The sequence below is a fragment of the Citrus clementina genome, unplaced genomic scaffold, assembly GCF_000493195.1.
Source record: "Citrus clementina cultivar Clemenules unplaced genomic scaffold, Citrus_clementina_v1.0 scaffold_5, whole genome shotgun sequence".
In the NCBI taxonomy this organism is placed as follows: Eukaryota; Viridiplantae; Streptophyta; class Magnoliopsida; order Sapindales; family Rutaceae; genus Citrus; species Citrus x clementina.
In genome coordinates, this window is record NW_006262201.1 from 39,910,570 (window position 1) to 39,932,712 (window position 22,143).

A 22,143-nucleotide genomic window follows, 5' to 3' on the forward strand; every position below is an offset into this window, starting at 1 on the left:
CACTTATCTACGGACTAATCCCTAAAATCTCTTATTAGAACGGAACAAGATATCAAGCTCGAAGCTCATAGGTGGTGAAATGAATTACCAATATCCTGTACAAATAAACAAAATAAACGCACTTATTTTGTTCAGAGCTTTAATAATTCTGCAGATGAAGTCAACTGACACACTGACAAGCGGCCCAGCCCACTGACACGTATTAAAATTTTGTGGTGTTACCACCTATCACCAAAAGTGATAGGAATACGATTTTCACGTCTACTGAACACACAAAAAATATTACTACAGTTTTTAAAAAGGCCCGCCACTCTGTACCCAATGGCAGCTATGTTCAACCAACAAGCTCTGGCCACGTCAGGACAGCCAAACAAGATTCCATCCAGACATAGTTCTTTTTATTTTCATTTGGAAAACATTTTCTCTTGAGGGAAAACAGAAAATATCTCGGGCCTTCCGTCAGAAGATATCTTCTTGTTTTCACACTTCCTAATTTCTTGTCAGTTTTTCTCTTTATTGTTTTTCGACAAAACAATAAAAAAGGGAAAACTCAATTTGGACCATTGATTATCACAGTGGCCCAAGCCTCCGAACTCTCGCCAAAAGTCCGAGAACGAAACAGCACTTTAAAAAAATAATCATAATAACAGTGTCGGAGAAAAAAAGAAATTCACAAAAACCAGATTCTAATTGATGGAAAAGATTAAAAAATAACAGTAATAGTCCTAACCGGTCAACTTAGCACAACTGCCCCCAACCGGAAGCAGTGCAGATTCTTCTAACTCTAATCATCCTTAAAATACCAAACATACCCTTTCCTTTCCTCTCCTCTCCGCAATCGATTCATTCATAATTTTAAGATAATAATTAAAGTACTGCAGGTAACGAATAAAATCTAAAAAAGAAAAAGTAAATGAAAACAGGCAAACTCTATCTTACATGCATGTAAGATACATGCCTCTCACATGAATAGTATATATGTGGGACCCACACACTATTCATGTGAGAGGCATGTATCTTACATGTAAGATAGGGGATCCCATGAAAACAATAAAAAAACTTACCACAGCTTCCTTGATCTTTAACTTCAGCGACAGCTCCTTTCTTCCTCCAATCAACAGAGTCCGGCAACGCCTCGCCGACACGTGGCAGATAACGATCGCTCCTCTTTGATTTCAAGGAAGTCCTTTTAGCACCAAAGCGTGCACCCAGATACATGGACCGGTACTCCTCGTTGGTCAAATCAGCAAACCGGTTCAACCCAACCTTGTAGGTCCGGTTCTCTGAGTTATGTTCATCAATAAACCTAAGATTGTCCTTAAAGATCTCAAACCTTTTCTCTTTTTCACCCAAAGCGTTATAAGCCTTGCCATGCTTCACAAACCAGGCCTCGAACATACCCATAACCTCATCGTCGGTCCTCCAGCTGCTAGATTTTGACTCATGGGTTTTATCATAAGATACAATCGACATGTCCAAGGCAGATGATACAGTGAAGAGAAAAAGTAAAAACATGGCCATGGTTGGTGATCTGAACAAACCCATCTTTGGAGAAAAGAGCTTTTTTTTTTCTTTTTGGGAGAAGAAGATGGATTGATGAGGCAGAGTGTGAGGGTGAGGCAGGTGGTGGGTTATTATAAAGGAAATTGAAGAGGCTATTACGTAAATAAATTAAATGAGGAGGTGACAAACGTGGAGTAAATTTTCAGGATATTTTAGTCTAGAGATATATCATGGGGTAAATGAGAGCTGACAAATAAGAATTGGACAACTAAGAAGCATGGGGGCGATATGCGATAGGCTGGAGTGAAAAGCAAAGCGACCACTCCACTCGCTTCTGTCCATACAAATTTGGAGCGTGGTGTCAGCAAGTAACGAATTATCGGGGTTTGGTTTTACGCGCTTCTCTGATTTTCTTTTCTTTTCTTTTCTTTTCTTTTCTCGTTAAGGCCCCTGTACTTTGACTTAATTACACTCGTTTTTGTTGTTAGACAAAGTAGATCAGAAATACAAAATATCTGAATGTGTTAATTACTGCATTAAAAAATCAATCAAAATGATTTTTTTTTTTTATAACTTCACTCCTTAAACGCCTAATGTTTCTTTTAAATACACTAGTTTCTTATAACTGAAAAAAACGAGAAATTATTGCTCAACTCTTTTTAAATGTCCAAAAAAATTTCTTACTGCCGAAAATTCTTTTAAAATATGAAAAATTCTCGCCGTCTATAAAAGAAAATTATCTTAATTGTGATTTTATTATAATATTTGGTTCATTATTTAAAAAATAGAAAATAAAATTTTAAAGCAAATATAAAAAAAAACTTATTTTTCAGTATGATAAATCCATAAATGATTTTGAAATTGCTAAATTTATACAGTTAATTATATCACCATCGCAGGTCTAGCCAAAATAAGTAGGAAAATTGTTTAAAAACCGTTATTCTACTAAATTTATGGTAGCTTGACATCAAACTTGTGATTTTTAAATTTAGATTGATGTTATTATTATTATTATTATTTTGTTTGAATACCACATGTCTGCATCCATATGCGTATTACAAAAAGAAAAAAAATATTAATATTTATAGTCAGAAATTTATTAAAATAATTTAAATCAATGTATTTATTTAATTATGTTAATTGTTGGAAGAGTTGGCACGCCTGTCATTTGTAGCCTGTGGGACACAAAAGATGCCTTAGATGAACGGGAGACTGAAACTGCTCTTTTGTCTTATCCGGGACCCACTTAAACGTTTGGAGATATTTCTGTAAATTTGCATCAATTATTTCATCTTCAATATTTCTCATCACCACCAAACATGTGGACAGTGGATGCGCTTTGATGCGACTTTTTAATTTATATTTTTGGACTTTTGTATTTCTTGTTTTTTATAATCCTCAGCCGTTTCCTGATTTTCTATTTTGTTTAAAAATGATAACTAAGCAAATTCTCATACCAAAATATTCCATGGGTCCTACTAATTCCCAAAAAAAAAAAAAAAAACCAAATTTTCATTCAGCGATGAGTATTGAATATGTGACCCTTTTATATATCTTATTTTTTCTGATAAATGTTTTATTTTGTACCCCAAAAATAAATGCTGAGTCACCGACCTATAATAATTCAAGTCACACTAACCAATCACGAACCAACAAAAAACCAAGAAAGCAAATCCCCTGAACTACCTAAATGCTTTTCTCAATCACGTGCAATTTTGGGAATTACGTAAAATTACCCATTATAGACATTAATTACATAATTAGAGTGTCTCAAATTTTTTTAATATTGCTATACATCTCAAATTTTTTATTTTAAAAAATTATCTCCAATGATGTGTTATTAATTGAGTGGTTGATATTTTTTATAAGATTCAAGTTAATTAATTGTATTATCTCACCAATCACTCAATTAATGACACATCATTTGAGATAATTTTTTGGGATAAAAAATTTAGGATGTGTAGTATTACTCTTTTGATAATAGGTTCCTCACTAGTAACTAGAAACAAGGGGCAAAACGAACGGTTCTTTTATTACTTCCGCAATCCCATTGAACGCCGCGTGAGGTTGCTAAGGCCAGGGAAGGGAACACGAGCAGGTTGTTGAGAACATTAATGCTTCATAGAGTCCTTTCCAGTTGTTATCAGCAGTGAAGTTAGAAACGACTCTCTGCATTAGTCAAGTTAGAAATTGGATTGGTAGATAAACACCTAACAATTGTTAAAATTCTATTGAGTATTAATCAAATTAATCTATTTTTTCTATAGTAGGTACACCACCGAAATAATTAGTTAAAGAGTAGCGTACTCCCATGGCTGATGGCGATATCATGAATTCACGATTACGAAACAAGCCAATATGAACGCAGAGAATTTATAATTAGTATTTACCACCCATAAACACGATTAAATGTATCTACCAACTTACCATAAAAATAAACATTTAAGGGGAAAAAAATCCACGAGTGGAGTACCTCCCGAATTTTCACATGATCCATCTATCAATCGACTTTTCGCTTTCACTTTCAATGAGAGCCCCATAATAAATAATTAAGGAACAACAAAGATGACTTGCTTTTGAAGTAACTGATGGGGCCATAGCATAGCCCATGGCCCACCGAATGTGAATGGAATCTCTACGAATCTTTATTTAATATTAGTTATTCAGGAATGGACAATTTACTGATGCCATCGAGGCTGGTAAATGATAGGAACGATTAGATGGTGATAGCATCGTTTTTCTTCGATTTATACAAGTCAATTTGTACGTGGCTTAAGCCACTTTGGCCGAGTGGTCAGGGCTGTTGCCCTCTAAATAAACAGTAATTTGAATTCTCATAAAAATATTATGGGGATATTTTCTTTCTTAATTAAAAATTGAGTGAAGACAATTTTTTTTTTACTTATGAGTGAAGAGTGAATATCTCTTGAATATTTGTGAGGGTTAAAATTTAGGCAGAATTTTATTAATATTGATGTAAGTTGGTCTCAGTATTAGTCTGATTTGTAAATATCAGTTATACTCTTATGTAATATGAGTTGTAATATGAACAATAGTCTCATGTAATAAAAAAAAAAAATTGTACGTGGCTTGATTATTTTCCTTACGTTTTTCTTTTCTTATTTGCTTTGGATACTGAACTATGATTTTTCAAAACGAACTACACATTTCGTGTGAAGATATTTGCCAAAATAACAGTTTTTTTAATTGGACTTGATAATGATCCAAATCCGAGTTTGGTAGAAGTTTTATTCTATTTAGTTTCATAAAATTAATTTCTATATTAAGGATATATTTAGAATTGAGGTTGGACAACTGTAATTTAAAAGTTACAGTATTAAAATATTTGATAAATACTAATTGCTATAACTTATAAGTTATGCTGATACGATTTTTCACTTGTATAATAAAAATATAATATATTTTTAATAATTTTGTTAAAATTATTATATAAAATTTATATTTATTTTATATTATTAATTTTTAATTGATAATTTTTTTTTTATAGCAGCTGTAACTTAAAAGTTATAATATCTCAATTTCATCCTAATTTTAAGAGTTAAATATGTAGTTGTGGCATTATTCACATACCCATATAATCTTTGAATTAAAAACTCAAGTTACCTGTAAGCACGCATGTTCCTCTATGATTGTACGTGACATATTTCAATCTAACTACCATGCACTAAAAAAAAAAAAAACTATGCAATCCATAATTTATAAATGGATTTGTGTGGGAATCATATCTGAAATTCTAAAAATCATATTCAAATATTAGTGATTTTGAATTTGTCAAAATAAAAATTCATTATAAGGCAGAAAAATAGAAAGACTTATTTAACTTTTTTTTTTCTTTTGAACATAGTTACCGTTAAAAAAAAAATTCATTATTGTTTATTCCACTCCACCTAAAATGAAATTAAATGTTTTCCTCGAGATTAAGCCTAGACTTCTTATTTTTATTGCAATAGTCAAGCAAATTTAACTATCTCTTAAGAATAAAAAGCCTAATCTAAATTAGGTTTAATATTAGAACTGAATCTCTCAAGGAAGGGCAATACTATTAGCAGAGTTAAGGTATGTTAAATATTAAAACAAGTTAAACAAATTTTTCTATATGTTTTTGAAAAAAGAAATCATAATTAGCTGAGCTCGCGTCTTTACTAATTCAATAAAAAAATCATTTTCATAATTTAAACACTTTTGAGTTTAGACATTAGTTGGATAACTATTAATAATTAAGTTATTTTCATTTATTTGATTTGATTTATTTATTTTTTGAGTTAAAAAATCTCACATAATTAACAAAAATGGAAATACCTGTTATTATTATTCTAAGAAAAAAAAATTAAAATTGCGGAGTATTTATTTAGATAAGATGCACACCTTTGAGGAGTATTTATTTTGACGTGTCTGGATATATCCATCAATCTTTTTAGATAAAATACAAGATACGCATTTGTATGTTGTATGGCCACAGAGATTCCAAGATGAAGATACCCATCCCTCCATCTCTCGAAAACCTCTTCGGAGTCTTGATGCCACCAGATCGGATGGGACGAAAGGCATCCATGTGAAAAGCAAAAGGTCATCGCGAATACCGAATGGGACAAATAGGTCCCACTGCCCGCCCGTATGAATAGCATTTTAAGATTAAAAGACCGTATACGTGGACGGTCTCTGATCACTCTCCAGTAGTAACTAATTACAAGAAGCAACAACCCCCTCCAACGTCAATAAATTCTGCTTGCACATGGAACGATGGAACGGGACGTCTCCTCTTTTTATTTTTTTATGCACTTTTTGATAGCGAAATTGAACTCATTAGATTCAAAACTCATGAGTATGAACCTGGGACCCACTCACCCCGGCTTGTTCTCTTTATTCACCTTGCTGGGCCCCACTCGGATGTCTTATCTCGCTTGCAGTACGGCCCTACTCGTAATTGACAGTTTGAGACGCGATCAGCCGTTGATCAACGATCAAATTATGAATCAGACGACGATGGCAATTGAACACAGAATTGCAGGTTCTTGGACAGAAATTACAGCATGAATGAGGGTGTGATGGTAATTTTCGCTTGTAGAGAATTTGATCTTTGATCATAATTCTTTCTTCCTTTGTCAATTTGCTCGAGAGGCGAACTTGTCCACGTCTGTTGAGCTGGCTTATAATGTTAAATACTCGCCCGTTTCTCTATCCAATACGAAAATATTTTTGATCTCACATATCATGAATTCAACAAACAAAGCAAGACAGTCAAACCACGCAATCACTTGGGAAAAAAAAAAAAAAAAAAAGATAAACGGAATCTTGCATATTGCCAAAGAATATTATAAGGGTTAATGAAGAGCATAAGTCATAAATTTCAATTATAGCAGACACGGGCATCATAAGGTTAAAATATAAGATTACATGTGTTATAAATGAACATTTTACCTCGATAGCCGCAAAATCTAATAATATAACGCTCAAAAAATAGAACGTCATCCCCCTAACAGATTGTGGAATCAATTTGCCCATGAGCTGCCTAATTATAAAAAATAAAAAACTAGTTGATGATGATAGGCACACTAAATTTTTTGTTCTATTGGTAACAAGACATCGCTGGCGGTATTCATTTCGCACATGCCCACTTGGACAAAAATTTCTTAGACCTACGTTTTCATCTATACTCAAGCCTCATTGAAGTACAATCATAAAGTATAATACAATTAACGATGAACAAAATGGTTCAACACAATTTACACCATGCAGCAACCAACCATCCGAGCTACATTATATTATAAGCAAACTATGTTTATTCGCCATACAGATTACAGACAACATACTTCACGTTTTTGCAAACATCATCACATAAACATAAAAGGAACTTTGATATGGAAATACAATCAAATTCAAACTCTGCTTGATTTGGAGTTGCTCTGTGAATCAACACCGCAGACAATAGGCACCGGCATAATATCTTGCTTTTGCCCCGTCTTTGGAAGTTCACAGATGCAAATGCCGTCTTCACCCGCAAGGTCCCGCAACAGAGAGCTCCCATCTGGAAATCCATTTCCACCATCCTTCTGCATAAGCCTTCTAGGCCATTTCTACCCTTGCTCGTTCTGTAAGATAATCTTTTTGGCTAACTCAAGTCCAAAATCCTTCGGGACATTTGTTGGAACACGCTGCAGTGATGAATAAAGAGTATTCAGAAGCAACTATATAAATAAATCAAACTCAATTAAAGAGTCTTTCTACATTGAGCAAGAGTGCTGCTAGGTAGCGAGAGGAACGAGAGAATGACGAGAGAAACGGCATTTTCTCCTGCTATTTTGCTTCCCTTTCCTCTCGCTACATAAAGCATTAAAATAATAAAAGAATGAATAAAAAATAAATAAATAAAGACTGATTTATCGCTTCGTGCAGATGAAAATCTTATCAAATTATCTCCAGCCCTCACTTTCCTCTCTCCCCCACGGCTTCCGGCGTGCCTCACCAGCTTCTCTCCCTCACGCTTCCGGCTTGCCTCACCAGCTTCTCTCTCCCTCACGCTTCAAGAAGCTCCCTCACGGTTCCGGCTTGCCTCAGCAGTTTCTCTCTCCCTCACGCTTCCAGAAACTCCCTCGCGGCTTCCGGCGTGCCTCACCAGATTTTCTCTCCCTCACGCTTCCAGATCCCTCACGGCTTCCGGCGTGCCTCACCAGCTTATCTCTCCCTCACGCTTCGGCTTGCCTCACCAGCTTCTCTTTCCCTCACGCTTCTAGATCCCTCACTGCTGGACTTGTTGTGCTCAGATGCAATTTAACTGCATAATGCTGCATGACATTTTTGCATCTTATTGGATATGTAGTGTTGATTCTTTTCCTTTTTTCTTTCCCATCTTTATGCAAACTTGCAGATTTATAAAGTAGTGTGGTTGGTTGCTTGCGGTTATCCAGAGCCTATTGATTATAGCATCTCGCAAACATTACACAGTTGACGTAGTTGTTGCTTGGTAGAAAAACTTATTTGTTCATTCAATGTTTGATTTTAATTATTTTTGTGCAGTATTTTTTATTTATGTTTTCACTATGAATCTTTGCAGGTATACTGTTAATCTAGTGGTGTTCTTTATCGACAAAAAGTTGCTAGGTTCGTAAGATACGTTGTGTCAAATGTTACAACGTCTCCAAAATATTTATAAGCTACCTTACTCCTCCGATCAGCCCAAAAAACATTCTTCAATCGATCTTGCTCATTCAAATCAATGCTAAAAAAAAAACCATCGTATTCAGCTTGTTTTGTCTCGAAGTACTTTAAAATTGCCATAGCATCTCCTTCTCCAAGCTGTAATCGTCTTGCTTTATCAAACAAATTTCTAAAATCTTTTTCTAAAAATGACACATTTTCATGCCCACCAGCTTCAATAACAATAGAATTAAAATTTTAGGCAATATTAATTCCCGCAGAATCATTCATTTCAATTTGCTTTTTTACACTTGCACTAATTCTACGGTTACAAGGGAAATATCTTGCTTTGTCCGAACTCAATCCATGATTATGCTGAAGGTTTAAAGTTCGAAGAATCCATTTTCCCTCTTCCTTTACACAACCTCCGATTTTAGCTTCACAACCAATTTTCACAACAGGCTTCAACTTCAGTATATTACTAGATCTACTATCTGCTTTGCCGCTACCGCCACATGCAAAGGTCGCATATTTTACAGTCCCATCGCTTCCTTTCTTACTTGTTAGCTTATTCACGGGAAACCCTTCTTGTCTACTGTACGCTTTGTAAAACTTAAACATTTCCTCATAACTATCGAATAACATGCCAAAAGTTGGCTCAAATTTTTCCAGTGGCACATCTTTAACTACACGCTCAGTTTTAAAATTTTCCATTCCTACAAAATAATTAACATTTATATTCAGTTTCATAAAAATTAAATTTACAAAATTTCTAAAACAAATAGTATTGAAATAAAACAAAATTCATAATATAACCCACAACATATGACGGCAATTCACAACATAAACACCACATAAAATAAAATTCATAACATAACCCGCAACAAAATTTACATTGCTTAAATTCTAGAAGCTTAGGGCCTGTTTGGTACCGTTTTCAAGCCTCTGTTTTCGTTTTCGTTTTCGTTTTGAGGATACATATGTAATTCGTGTTTGATGGGCTAAACTCAGAAACAAATTATAAAACAAAAAATTCAGATTCAGCTTTCCAGTTGTAAAGTTGAAAACATGTTTAATGCGTTTTCAAATGAATTACAATTCACACTCACGAACAAATTACAGAACAAATCTCGGCTTGTGTTCACTTCATCAACAGCTCCCAAAGTCCCCGATCTAAACTCTCCGCACTCACTATCACTCTCTTCTTCCTCTTTCTCTAGATCTACAACACATATCTCTCCCTCTAACTCGATCTGCCACTCGCGTGCTGCTGCTGCTGCTCTTCCACTCGCGTACTGCTGCTGCTAGATCCTGCTGCTGCTGCTGCTCTTTCACTTGGTTGCTGCTGCTGCTCTTTCACTTGCTTGCTGCCGCTGCTAGATCCTGCTGCTGCAGCTGCTCTTCCACTCGCTTGCTGCCACCACTTACTGGTATATTTCTTTCTTTTTTTCTATTTGGCTGCACTTTGACTGTAATTCTTTTTGTTTAGCTTGGACCCATATGATGTTCAATTCGGCAAATTGGATTCAATTGGGCAAATTGGATGTTGTTATGTTCAATTAGTTTTTTAGGCAAATTAATTGGGTGTACTTCTTGATTATCTTGTGCAAGATTTGCTCTGGTTTTAAGTGGCATGTTCAATTCGGCAAATTGGAAACTGTTCTTGATTATTTTCTTTAGATTGTTTCAGATTCTAGGTCGTAGCAATGATATTTCAGCATGAGAGCAACTGGCCATGAGCTGGAACAGATGGGCTGGAATTTCTCTCCTAGGTGGAGTTCTGTACATTGTGCTGATGATCCCTTTCACGACGAACAGTTTTCCAAGGGCTCAGAACATAGTAGTCATGATTTAGACCCATGAAGTACCAAGAATTTATATTTATGGTGGTTAGCAGAAAATCTCACTCTTGAATCTAGACACATTTGGTACATATTTGTCAAGTATTTTGAAGCTTTACTCTGACTCTAGACACAATAGTTTACTAGAACCTGAAAGATAGAACATATGGAAATACAATGTATGCGTTACATTTTTGTTCAGACACAACGAAGAAATCCACACGAAATTGTTACTGGGATGGTGGTGCCACGATGAAACTGGAGATCAAAATTGAGCAAGGCACTTGTACTTTTTGATTTGGTGCAAACATTGTTGCCAATTTTGTTGTAATGTTTCATTGGTGACATAATGGAATTCCTTATTACCCATGCCATTTTAATTTAATTTTCTTCCCACCGCATTCCCATGATTGTTGAAGTGACTTGAAAGAATTAATATCTTCTTGCTGGAGCCCGTAGACATGGATACTTGCAAACATAGATAGAAGTTTTACCTTTGGTTGATTTGCCAGTTTAAAGAGTCTTGTTTAGTGTTTGTTGGCCTTGAATGTCTTGATATGGATATGGAGCCAAAACAATTGCAAGACGTGTTTCGATTACTACCAAAAGCCGTGCATGTCACACTAAACCATCGAACTTTAATGCTGCCAGGACTGGCATTGGGATTGGGATTGGAACAGGGACCGTGAGTTCTCCTCTGTTTCTCGGATGGAATTGCGGCTTTTATGTGGCATGATTACATACGTAATGCATAATGTGTATCATGTAGTTTTTTATAATTATTTTGTTTAAATCATGTGTTGTAATGTATATCTTAATTATATAGTGTAAAAACAATGACAATGTTAAATTTTTTTAATTAATGTTAATTCTTAAACTTTATTATCATGTAATTTTTTTTATTAAATTTGGTTAAATTATTTTGTTGTATTTGTGTGTATTAGCTAAATAATTATTTTATAACTATAAATATAATGTAAATGATTAGTAAAAACTGTTTTAAAAAAAAACATTACCAAACGCATATTCTCTGTTTTTATCATTTCTAACTGTGTCTACCAAACGCATATTACTGTTTTCAGTTTTAAAATATAGGATACAGAAAATGATACCAAACGCATATTTAAATTCGAAATACAGTAACTGCAAAACACCATTTTCATTTTCATTTTTATTCTCAGAAAATACAGATTCAAAAACAATACCAAACAGGCCCTTACATTCCAACGTGACCCACCAAAATCTCTAAAACAAATAGTATTGAAATAAATTTTGCATACCATAACATAACCCGCAACAAAATTTACATTGCTTAAATTCCAGAAGCTTAAATTCCAACGAGACACAGCAACAACACCAAAAAAAAAAAAAAACAAACTTAAATTCCACAATACGCTTAAATTCCACGTCAGATCTTTCACATAACAGAAAATTAAAACAAAAAGAACAAGCTGAAAAAAGCCACTGCTCACTTAATGTTTGTTGAGAGAGCCGAGAGAAGGGGAGAGGGAGGAGGCCGTGATCGGTTGCTGGCTGGAGAGGGAGGCCGTGATTTGCGTGAGAGAGAAAAGTGAAGAGTGAAGCTGCGTGAGAGAGAGAGGAAAGTGAAAGATGAGGAAGGGGAAAGTGAAGCCTGAAAGTGAAGCATGCGTGAGAACTGAGGAAAGTAAAAGTGAAAGAGAGAGGAAAATGAAAGGTGGGAGAAAGTGAAAAAGTGAAAGAGAGAGGAAAGTGAAAGCTGGATTTCACGCTTTTTTTTATTTATTTTATTTTTATTTTTTTAATATTTAATGAGTGAGAGGAATAAGAGGAGAAACAACAAGAGAGAATGCCGTTTCTATCGTCCCTCTCGCTCCTTAGCATTTTCCTATGAGCAAAGATGATTTACCAGGCTCTTCCGAACCCCTAACCCTGCTTTTGCCGCAAAATAGGGGTTTCCACACTGGGAAGCTGTTCTCTCTTTCCTTTTAAAATCATTAGTTGATTGAGATCTTCCATCCCTAGCTGCAGCCATAACCCTCAGAATCAAATTAACACTAGGTTACATTTATCTCACATAAATCCACGCACGCATCTGCATGACATTAACAAATGCACATAGAATGGAACGACATTTAAATTACGAACAATAAAGAATATTCTAACAGGTACCTTTTCCTGCGCTGATCTTCTTCTTCTCCTTCAACATAATCTTCGTCACTGGCACTGTTATTACTAGCATCCTGATATTTTTCTTCTTCTTCTTCTTCTTCTTCCTCATCATTCTCAACCTTAATCTCTTCTATTAATGTTCTCTTCTGGCATCCCATCTCCCAAATATTTTAACATTGAAGTCATATTCACCATTGTATTGGAACAGTAAAAAGTCTCCTGTATATATAGAATTATCTTTAGAAAACTTTCGTCAACCATTTAGAAAATACACTCTTTTATCTCTATAACCTACATCCGCATGTCAAAGTTTCCCCATTTCATTACTGAGGAAGACCTTCTCAGGTATCAATCTCCAAGGATGCTCTAATAGCATCGGGAATTTTCATAACAGAGTTTCATTTTAATCACAGAAAGAAACTACTTTTTTTTTTTTGGTTTAATTTTAGTTCTTATTCTTATGTAATTTTACTCTTCATCTTATGTGAGTTTTAAAATTCATGGAGTTATCTAAACATATTTTGAAATGAATATATGCCTGACAGAGCACTGTTTTCCCTTTATCCAGTTTCTACCAAAAAGCCATTTTGATACACTGATTAATAGTAAATACCACATATAAAAGAAATCATACAATGTAGGAAGTAGATGATGTCTTAACAAGTAGTCAACGACTATAATTCGACATGGTTGGCTACATTTTATTTAAATAACCAAAATATTCTTTCGGATTTTCTAAAAAATTGGGAGCACTGCTGGAACCTATGGCACTTAGCGGTTAGAAAACTCAAACAATATTATATCGCAAGTAGGTGGCTTCACGGGGATATAAATCTCTGATATTTGAAGGAAACTACGGTCATGCCAATTGTCTCAGCCCTCTGGGTTTCCACGGTTGACTATATGACGCCCAATTTCTGCCGATAGCTGGAGCATAGTTCATGTTGTCGTGATCCTACTTATTATAACCTCACTAAAGAACTATGATCCCATCAGCTTTTTGCATGTATGTATCAAAAGACACAATTAAAAGCACACAAAGAATGTATACAACAACCCAACCGAAGAATACGGGGCACATTGCAAATGAAATAATATTAAACAGAGGAAAAGGGCTGATTTATTTATTTATTTATTTTTTACAAATGAGTCACGTACTCTTCTGGATGGGCCTAACGAAAACTTGAAATTTTCCCTGAACATAATTTATGGGGCAGATATGGGGCAGTGGATTTTTTTTTGTAACCTGTTGCTTTCGCTCGTTAAAAGGTATTTTTTTTTTTTGCCCTTTTTGGGATTATTATTATAATTTTTGTCCTCTTCTTTTCTTTGGGCTTTAAAATGGGATGATTTGAATCCTGAAACATGCTTGATGTACAAATGAAAGAGGCAGATAATCTTACGCCTTCTAGTGAGTGTTGCCAATTGCCATTTTGATGAGAATGAAACTGTGTCTGTCCGTACTCTATTTTTAGCTTGTAGTTCTAGCGCGCGCGCAGTGGGACCACGTTATCGACGTGGATTCTTTTCGGATAACATAACTGGTTGATTATATATATATATATGTATATATATGTATGTATGTATTTATATATATATTTTTAAAAAAGAACAAATTATAACAAAAATATATCCCGCAAATTGTACGAGAAAGGTGTTATTTGGGTGACAATAGTACCGAATTTGCAAATTGGGCTGGATAAAGTTTCTCTAATGATCCAACCCAAATGAAAAAATTAAAAGGAAAAAGTCAAAAGGAAATAAAATCTGTTTTCTTCCTCCGCCAGTTCCCCACCTCTACCGGAAGACTCTTTTTCTTCGCCCGGAAAGACATTGTGAAAGAAGCTGCCAGAGAATATTATGTAGAAATTTCTAAAAAGAATTAGCTTGATAGTCAACACAAAAATTCAAAACTCAATCACATCAAAAGACCAAGCTAATTCTTTTTATTTTATTTATGATTAAGCTATTTTTTTTATTATATTTAGAAAATAAAGAGAAGTTAGGAGGATAAAAAAAATACAGTATAAGATAAGAGGATACTAGTCCCAATCCCTGACTAAAAATTGAGAGTAACTTGGCATTTCTATCAGAGTTTTCGTTAGCTTGAAAAAAATTTACATGTAGTTGGTATGGTGCAAATTTCCATACAACTTCATTGATAAGATGTTTAGTGTTTGAAAATTCGAAATTGGAATTATTTCTGCTTGGAATTTTTCTTTTGACTTCATGAAGTAGGCGTCGGACTCTCTTATGCGCTGATTATGGTCTTTTAATTAATTTAGCAGACAAGCGAAAGATTAGCAAACATTTATTAGCAAGCCAAAAATTAAATTGTAAATAGTCAACAAAAGAAGAAAGCACGATTCGAACAGAATAATAAATTGTGTTAATAGGCGGCCAATACATTTGCTTGTTGTGGAAGAATAACGGTTGGACACGTGTTCTTTTCTCCTTATCGAACATTCAAGTTTATGCCAACCAACAACATAAATTTTCAACAAAAAAAATTCGGGCAAATCTTACGTTTAATGTGTCTAATGTCTATTGTCATTTTAAATATCTGCATATGAACATCCTTCATGCTTCACCTCAGATGCACTGAATTATGGAGAGTTTCATCAATAAAAACAATAGCAACCCCCATATTCAAGTCATTTCATCTTGTGATCTCAAAGTTTGTTACCCTTTTTGGAGGAAAATATTTTATTTTTCTTCCTTTTGATGCAAAATTTCAGAGCAGCAACTTATATAATTGCTGTCCAGGGTCTGATCGAATAATTTTAAAGTAAATTTTTTTAATTGATTTCTTAAGTTCGAATATTAGGATAATTGAATCATTTTTAAGTAAACTTTTTAATTGATCTCTTAAGTTCGAATATTGGGATGATAGGGGGTTAAATGTATCAATTTGAGATTTTTTTTTTTCATCCCTATATTAAAAAAATTAAATATATTCAGCTAATTGTTTTATGTCCTTTTTTTTTTCTTTTTCTGCTCCCTTTTTAATTGGGTTTATTGCGATTTGAAATTTCATGATTCATCTACGCGTTAATTCCTATTCTTATAACTTTTTGCGATGAATAATTTAATTGCATAGAATTGTGATTTTAAAATTTCACTCTGTTCTTAATAGTTCATTGTATTTAAAAAAGAAAAAGAAAGAAAACAGCATTATAATTTTGACAGAATCGGAGATAAAATAAAACGTTGAAAGTAGCTAGACGATATCAAGACAACTTCAAATTTCAAAACGAAAAAAACAAAGACAAAGTGGGGCGAGTGATGATATCTTCGTTGCCGTTTCAACTTTTTGTGCATTATTTTATGGTATAGGATGTTATAGGCTTTCGAGGTTTCACGTCGCCTAATAATGCCTCTCTCTTTTTTTGTTCGTATAGTCTTGATCTGGGTCTGGGCACATGCTTTTTCGCTTTGTTTTAATTTTGAAGAGCTGAGCTCTATGTTGCTGCCCTAACGTACAAATTATTTTTTTTCACAGATAAATTATACATGTACACATACATTGTTGACGGATAAATAATGAAGCGAAAGAGGAAATTTGATTTGATTAATTATCTCTGCGTGCATGTCAATATTAGTTGTTGGCTTTCTTTTTTTCTTTTTTTTTTTACTGGATAATAATATAAACTCTTTTTAATTTCAACGTCCACTCGTGGCCATCATTTTCAACGTCTAATTGGAAGCATCCAGGAGCAATGGGTCAATGCATGGTGTGGAGCAGCGGGATTTCAAATTCAATCAGCTGTGTAAAATGGATCTTGAAAAATGAAAATGAATCCAAGGGTGGTGGTGGTGGTGGTGGGCCATCATAACAGGAAGTAGGTTATTTTACGAAGGAAAGAAAAGAAAAGAGGGAATCCCATGTGACTTGCGGGGTGAGACTTTGACGCAGCTTCCGGTGTCCGGTTAAAGAGGAGCTCCTGGTCCCACAAAACCCCCCCACCTCTTTCACTGAATGACTTTTGCATTAAAAGCTGTTAAAGGTCAACTCTACATTACTGTCCCCAACTAACCTCTCTCCGATTTTACCGAGTCATCGATTTCCAACGGATCATCACAACCTTTTGACCTTATCCCTCTCATCATTTTACACGGTCTCCAAGCGGTTTATCCCGTTACCGGGACCCACGTCAATGAGGCAGTCAACATCCTGACAAAATCTGCCACCTGGGAGGTTTTTATTGGAGGTTGGGTTCGACAGGTCAGTCATTTCTGATGCCTTGCATTGCATTTGCGAGAGGGCATCAGTTTGACTCGAATCTATAACAAAACAAAGCCAAGCGCACCACACCCCCCACTTTTATCATCAATCTTTAATAAGTCATTGTATTGTTTCTTTGCTTTTTCCTTTTTCTTTGCTTTCTTTCATCGTCATTTTAACAAATTTTCCTTGCCTTGGACAACAAGATTTAAATAGCCTCTGGGCTTTGGCTCTTATTAGCGCACGGTTTTAAAAGAAATGGCCGTGGAGCTGATGATGGGTTACGGTTGCGGTGATAGTTTTGCAGCAGCTGTCAAGATGGAAGAGAACGCTGTACAAGAAGCTGCATCCGAAGGTATGCAGAGCATTGGTGAGTTCATAAAATTATTGTCTCGAAGTGGTCAAGTACCATCTGAACAAAAAACACAGTACCGAGAATCCACATCTCCCTCTCCAACAAATCTCGAACCCGACAAGGAAATCAAGGTCGCAGCTGAAGTGGCCGTGAACAATTTCAAGAAAGTTATTTCTCTACTTGGTAGACCAAGAACAGGGCATGCAAGATTCAGAAGAGCTCCTGTTGGTAGCCCTCCTCCTCCTCCTCCTCCTCAAAAAGAAGAAAAAGTACATCTTCAAGAACCAGCAGGGCCATCAGTTCAATCTACAAATCATCTTTCAAAGGAACAAGTTTCTGCCTTCAAGGTTTATTGCCCTACCCCTGTTCATCGTCTGCCTCCGTTGCCTCACCAGGTTCATAAGAGTAATCCTAATTCTACCGTGGTGACTAAGTCCGATCATGTGCCAAGTAGTATCAATTTCTCAGCCTCTGCCACAAATTCTTTCATATCCTCGCTCACAGGCACAGCAGGGGATACCGACAGCATACAACCTTCTTTCTCATCTGGGTTTCAATTTACCACACCATCATCAGCTGGAAAGCCACCTCTGTCTTCTTCCTCGCTCAAGAGAAAGTGCAATTCCATGGATGATGCTGCTCTCAAGTGTGGCTCATCTTCAGGGCGCTGCCATTGCTCCAAGAAGAGGTTGGCTTCATTTCTTTAACAATCAATTTCATTTGTTCTATTTTTCGTTTGATTTAATTCTGATTATGTTTATGTTAAATTGAAAATCTGTGCAGAAAATCAAGGATTAAGAGAGTGACTAGAGTTCCAGCGATAAGCTCTAAGATGGCTGATATTCCACCTGATGATTACTCCTGGAGAAAGTATGGCCAGAAACCCATCAAAGGTTCTCCTCATCCAAGGTGCGCAAGTGTTAACTGACTCGCTCGGTTCATTTCTCGAACATAATCGTTTCACTGCAGCATCCACTAACTCCTCCTCCTAATGACGCCATTCGGCATTAATTGTGTTTGTCTAGTGGGGCTGATTGATTTGACTTTTTCACGTGCTGACATTATAATCTGAGTTGACTCAGGGCCTGAGTGTCTGAATTCTCATTAGTTTCTTTGGTGTCTCCATTTTCAGGGGATATTACAAGTGTAGTAGCGTGAGAGGCTGTCCAGCACGCAAACACGTGGAACGTGCACTTGACGATCCAATGATGCTGATTGTCACATACGAAGGTGATCACAACCACGCCTTCGCTGTTCATGATGCACCTGCTGCTATGGTCCTCGAGTCATCTTAGTCAAACCCATCCAACGGCCAAAAACAACATTTCCGAAAAGATGGAAATTGCGTGGGGGCAGATCAGGCGATCAGCACCGTGCTCGAATGGTCAACGTAGATACTGTTGGGCTCTGGCGTGTCCACAAGAATATTGACAAGTGAGGTTACCTTAGCATTTAAAAAAGGAGAAAAAATATATATATATATATATATATATATATATATATATATATGGGATTCCTTTGTTTTTGGTTTCTCTTTTTTTCTTGTTGAAGACTTTTGTTTAAAGAGATTTAAAAAGAAATAGTAAAAAGTGTAGAAAATGTGGATTTTGTGGGAGTTGAATCATGCAAGTAGTGTTTTTTTCCTTTTTTTTTTTTTAAATTTTCTTATTGTTCTTATACTTAAATGGAATTTAGCTTTTTTTATGAATTGTATCTATGTCCGCGATGGTGGTGGTGGTGGTGGTGGTGGTGGTGGTGGTGGGGTTCTTGTTAGGATGCTTACTTTATTTTATTCCAATTTCCACTCGAATAATATGCAATTTTAAATGAGAAAAATGGCGCTGCAGTCAATGGCACCGAAAAATGTTTATTATTTTAGAGGAGGATGCGTCGTTTATGCGACGGTTGACCCTTAGATTGCTATTTTAAAGGGTTAGGATACGTTGTAATCGCTTTATCATAGAGCACTTCGTTGTAATCACATAATTTAGGTGATGATGTATTTTTATTTATTTATTATTTTACTTATAATTCATTCTTTATCCTTAGAGCAAGGTGGGATTGCCCTAGTTTAATTATGATAAAAAATGGTTGAAGAGAAGGACAAGTCTTGGTGGTGGTTTTGTCAAGTTGCAATTGGTGTATTTTCCTCGGGTGCTTTGAGAATGAAGCGATATGATTCCTTTAAGACTTTCCGATAAAGCATTTGCGACAGTGACCCCACCAAAAATAGAGTGCGAATACAATGCAAAGTCAAAGTGGCTGGTTTGGTTGATGATAATTCGGCCTCCCCCACTAATTGCTTACTGCTCTCATGCACTTTAGAATTAATTATGCTTTAATGAGGATTAATCACATTTACTTGGTTACTGTATAGCGCGCGTGTATATATATATATATATATATAATTATTTTTAGATGCGGATATCTGTTTTTTTTTTAATACGAACATACATATTATTAAATTGTGTGGTATAAAAGAGTTAATTTTTTAATAAATTATAAAATCGTATAGTTTTAAGAAATTAAAAATTAACTCTTTTAAATGTCATAATTTTAAAATGCGTACGTATGAACAAAAATGAGGACAATGAGAGAAGAGATGTATGTAGGGCCTTTTGCAATTTTTAAAAGCCACACTTGCTCGACAACATGGCACGGCATCTATTGTAACTTGAACCTTTGGCCGTATTTGAGATGTCTATTTTTTAAAAAAAAATTTAAAATGAATTATTGGCTGACCAAGGAACCTGGTGCAATTTAAAACTGTCAATACGTTTGTTTTGTTTCACACTGTCAGTAACTTTTTGAATTATTATGTGTACAGTTCATTGTTATATGGAATCTGTCTGAATGTAAACGCTTATATTTGTTAAGAGTATTGATTATCTTGGAGCTATTTTAAAGTAAAGTATAAATTATAATTTCACACGTAAAGTGATAAATAATAAAAAATATATTATAATTTTAATCGTGTGATTATAAAAATATGTTCTACCTTAGAGCGATTCCAACACAACCAAATCCTTGTTAAATAATAGTTTAAAAATCTATTCATCTATTCATCTATCCTTATACGATGAGAAAAGTTACTCTCTTCGAAACTTGAACCCGTGCCCTCAAAATAGGGCTTTATTGCATAAAACGATTCACATGATTTGATGTTTATATCACGGTAGAGAACATGCATACGGTTGAGTTTTCCATTTAGATTCAAATGTTCCATTTTATTAATTGGTCAAAAGACCCTTGGTCAGTGCTCCTAAAATCAATTCTTCCAGTATGGAGCACCTTCATTGATGATTAAGTTCATTTGTATAGGCTTGTTTTCTTAGACTAAACTATTTATTATTGTTAATTATTAATCTTAAATAAATATAATGCTATTAAATAATATAACAATATTATTTAAATAAATATGATATTATTATTTTTTAAAAATCTGACATATTATATTTCAATCAATAGAATTATATTATATTTAATAACGGAACGATAAAAAAGGAAGAGGTGAAAGTGGATTTCCACTCTTATCTTCCCCAATCGGAGTGGGAATCCCACTCTTCGCTTAAAAAATGAGTGGGACTCAAGCAATGAAACACCAACTCCCCTTCTTAAATAAATAAATAAATATTGTTGTGGGAGCAATCGAGACACTACTCTCACTTTAATAAGTAAATATAACATTATGTTATCTCTTTCTTAGGAAAAAAAATTGAAAAGAAAGCATACTCTAAATGATACACATGTTATTGTATAATTGCCAAGATTTCATACTCAATTACAGTGATCATAAGCATGGGATTAGCAATCCAAACAAGCAAAAGCACGAGGAGATTGTTTTTATATCGATGATAAAGTCTCTTGAGTAACTTATAATTTCCTCTTAAGAAAAAAAAAAAAAACACTTATAACTTGTTTTACATTGCTTTTTATGGTGCCAATGAACAACTAACCGTACGCATAATTATCGAAGGACAGATTAGGTTCGAGCATTTTTCTGGGTCATAAGTAGAGTGTTATAGACTATTGATACTTCTCCAAAATCATTTTTTAAGCCCTTGGATATTTAAAAACCTATATCAAAATTATACGGAGGACATAATATATCTAATTAAACATGTTTTGAATACATTATAGAAGTGATTGTTTTACAGGAAATCTTTAAATTATTATTTTTGCTAAAGAAGAGAATATCTTTATGATTATGGGGTGTGAATAATAAGAAAGAAAATTGAAAGATTGTGATTGAATGGGAAATTATTTTAGTTAAAGTTTGCCACTGAAAGTGAAAGGGGTTTTTTAAATGTTATAAGAAATATATTTTATTTTAAAATATTTGAATGGGTAAATAAAGGAAAGTGTTTTCAAAGATTTAAATTGGGGTATTAATAGTGTAGAGGTGAACTGAGCTAGCATGGTTTTGAGCCTAGGCCCACAAGTCCTTGTCGTAACTTGGTTTTTCAAGAACAAGGAAACCTAAGGGCCGTTTTAAGTTTCAACACCATGGGTCAATCTCATATCATTTGGCCCAGGTCCAGGCAGTGGGGGCAAAACGCAAATTGCAGAAATGGGCCTTGGGAATGGGAATTGTATTATGTATTTTCAATAACTTATGAGCCCACGTACTTATTCTCATTCCTTTTCTAAATAAATAACCAGTAACAGTATTGGGATTCCGGAACGTGATTTTTTAATTTTCTATTTTAAATTAAGTAGAGCCAATTACAATATGTGCTTTAATATTTTATTTTTATACTGAAGTAGATTTGCCCTTTTTTTAATTATTTTTATAATCTTTTGATTAATAAAAATCTCATTTATTTTGTTCCCATATTTTCTTTATCCTTAACCTTTGGATTTATCTTTAACCTTTGAATTATAGCCATATCTAACCATCACCAAGTCGGATT

General features: G+C 34.6%; 3 protein-coding genes across 3 annotated transcripts in view; 1 reads left to right on the forward strand and 2 right to left on the reverse strand.

The window, feature by feature from the left end:
• The window catches only part of LOC18041230 (cysteine proteinase RD21A), a 3,892-nt gene extending 2,227 nt beyond the window's left edge, over positions 1 to 1,665 (reverse strand). Inside the window, exon 1 of the mRNA XM_006434647.2 lies at positions 1,065 to 1,665. Within this exon, the coding sequence (XP_006434710.2) occupies positions 1,065 to 1,545 (481 nt within the window). The 5' untranslated portion in view covers positions 1,546 to 1,665. The remainder of the gene's footprint in view (positions 1 to 1,064) is intronic.
• A 7,251-nt stretch (positions 1,666 to 8,916) lies between these two features.
• Positions 8,917 to 9,372, reverse strand: LOC112098214 (protein FAR1-RELATED SEQUENCE 5-like). The gene has a single exon (XM_024183863.1). It carries the CDS (start codon positions 9,370 to 9,372, stop codon positions 8,917 to 8,919), a length of 456 nt encoding a protein of 151 aa, XP_024039631.1.
• Positions 9,373 to 16,943: 7,571 nt separating this feature from the next.
• On the forward strand, positions 16,944 to 18,694 carry LOC18040890 (probable WRKY transcription factor 7). Its single transcript, XM_006434650.2, has 3 exons — positions 16,944 to 17,918; positions 18,014 to 18,139; positions 18,363 to 18,694. The coding sequence occupies exons 1-3, from the start codon at positions 17,134 to 17,136 to the stop codon at positions 18,523 to 18,525; spliced, it is 1,074 nt and encodes a 357-aa protein (XP_006434713.1). The 5' UTR covers positions 16,944 to 17,133; the 3' UTR covers positions 18,526 to 18,694.
• The last annotated feature ends 3,449 nt before the right edge of the window (positions 18,695 to 22,143 follow it).

What these genes read in the sequence shown, in the direction of transcription:
- LOC112098214 (XM_024183863.1), bottom strand. Translation starts at nt 9,372, where the DNA reads ATGGAAAATTTTAAAACTGAGCGTGTAGTTAAAGATGTGCCACTGGAA.
- LOC18040890 (XM_006434650.2), top strand. Translation starts at nt 17,134, where the DNA reads ATGGCCGTGGAGCTGATGATGGGTTACGGTTGCGGTGATAGTTTTGCA. An exon ending in TGCCATTGCTCCAAGAAGAG is followed by an intron (nt 17,919 to 18,013) that starts GTTGGCTTCATT and finishes AAATCTGTGCAG; the next exon opens with AAAATCAAGGATTAAGAGAG. An exon ending in AAAGGTTCTCCTCATCCAAG is followed by an intron (nt 18,140 to 18,362) that starts GTGCGCAAGTGT and finishes CTCCATTTTCAG; the next exon opens with GGGATATTACAAGTGTAGTA.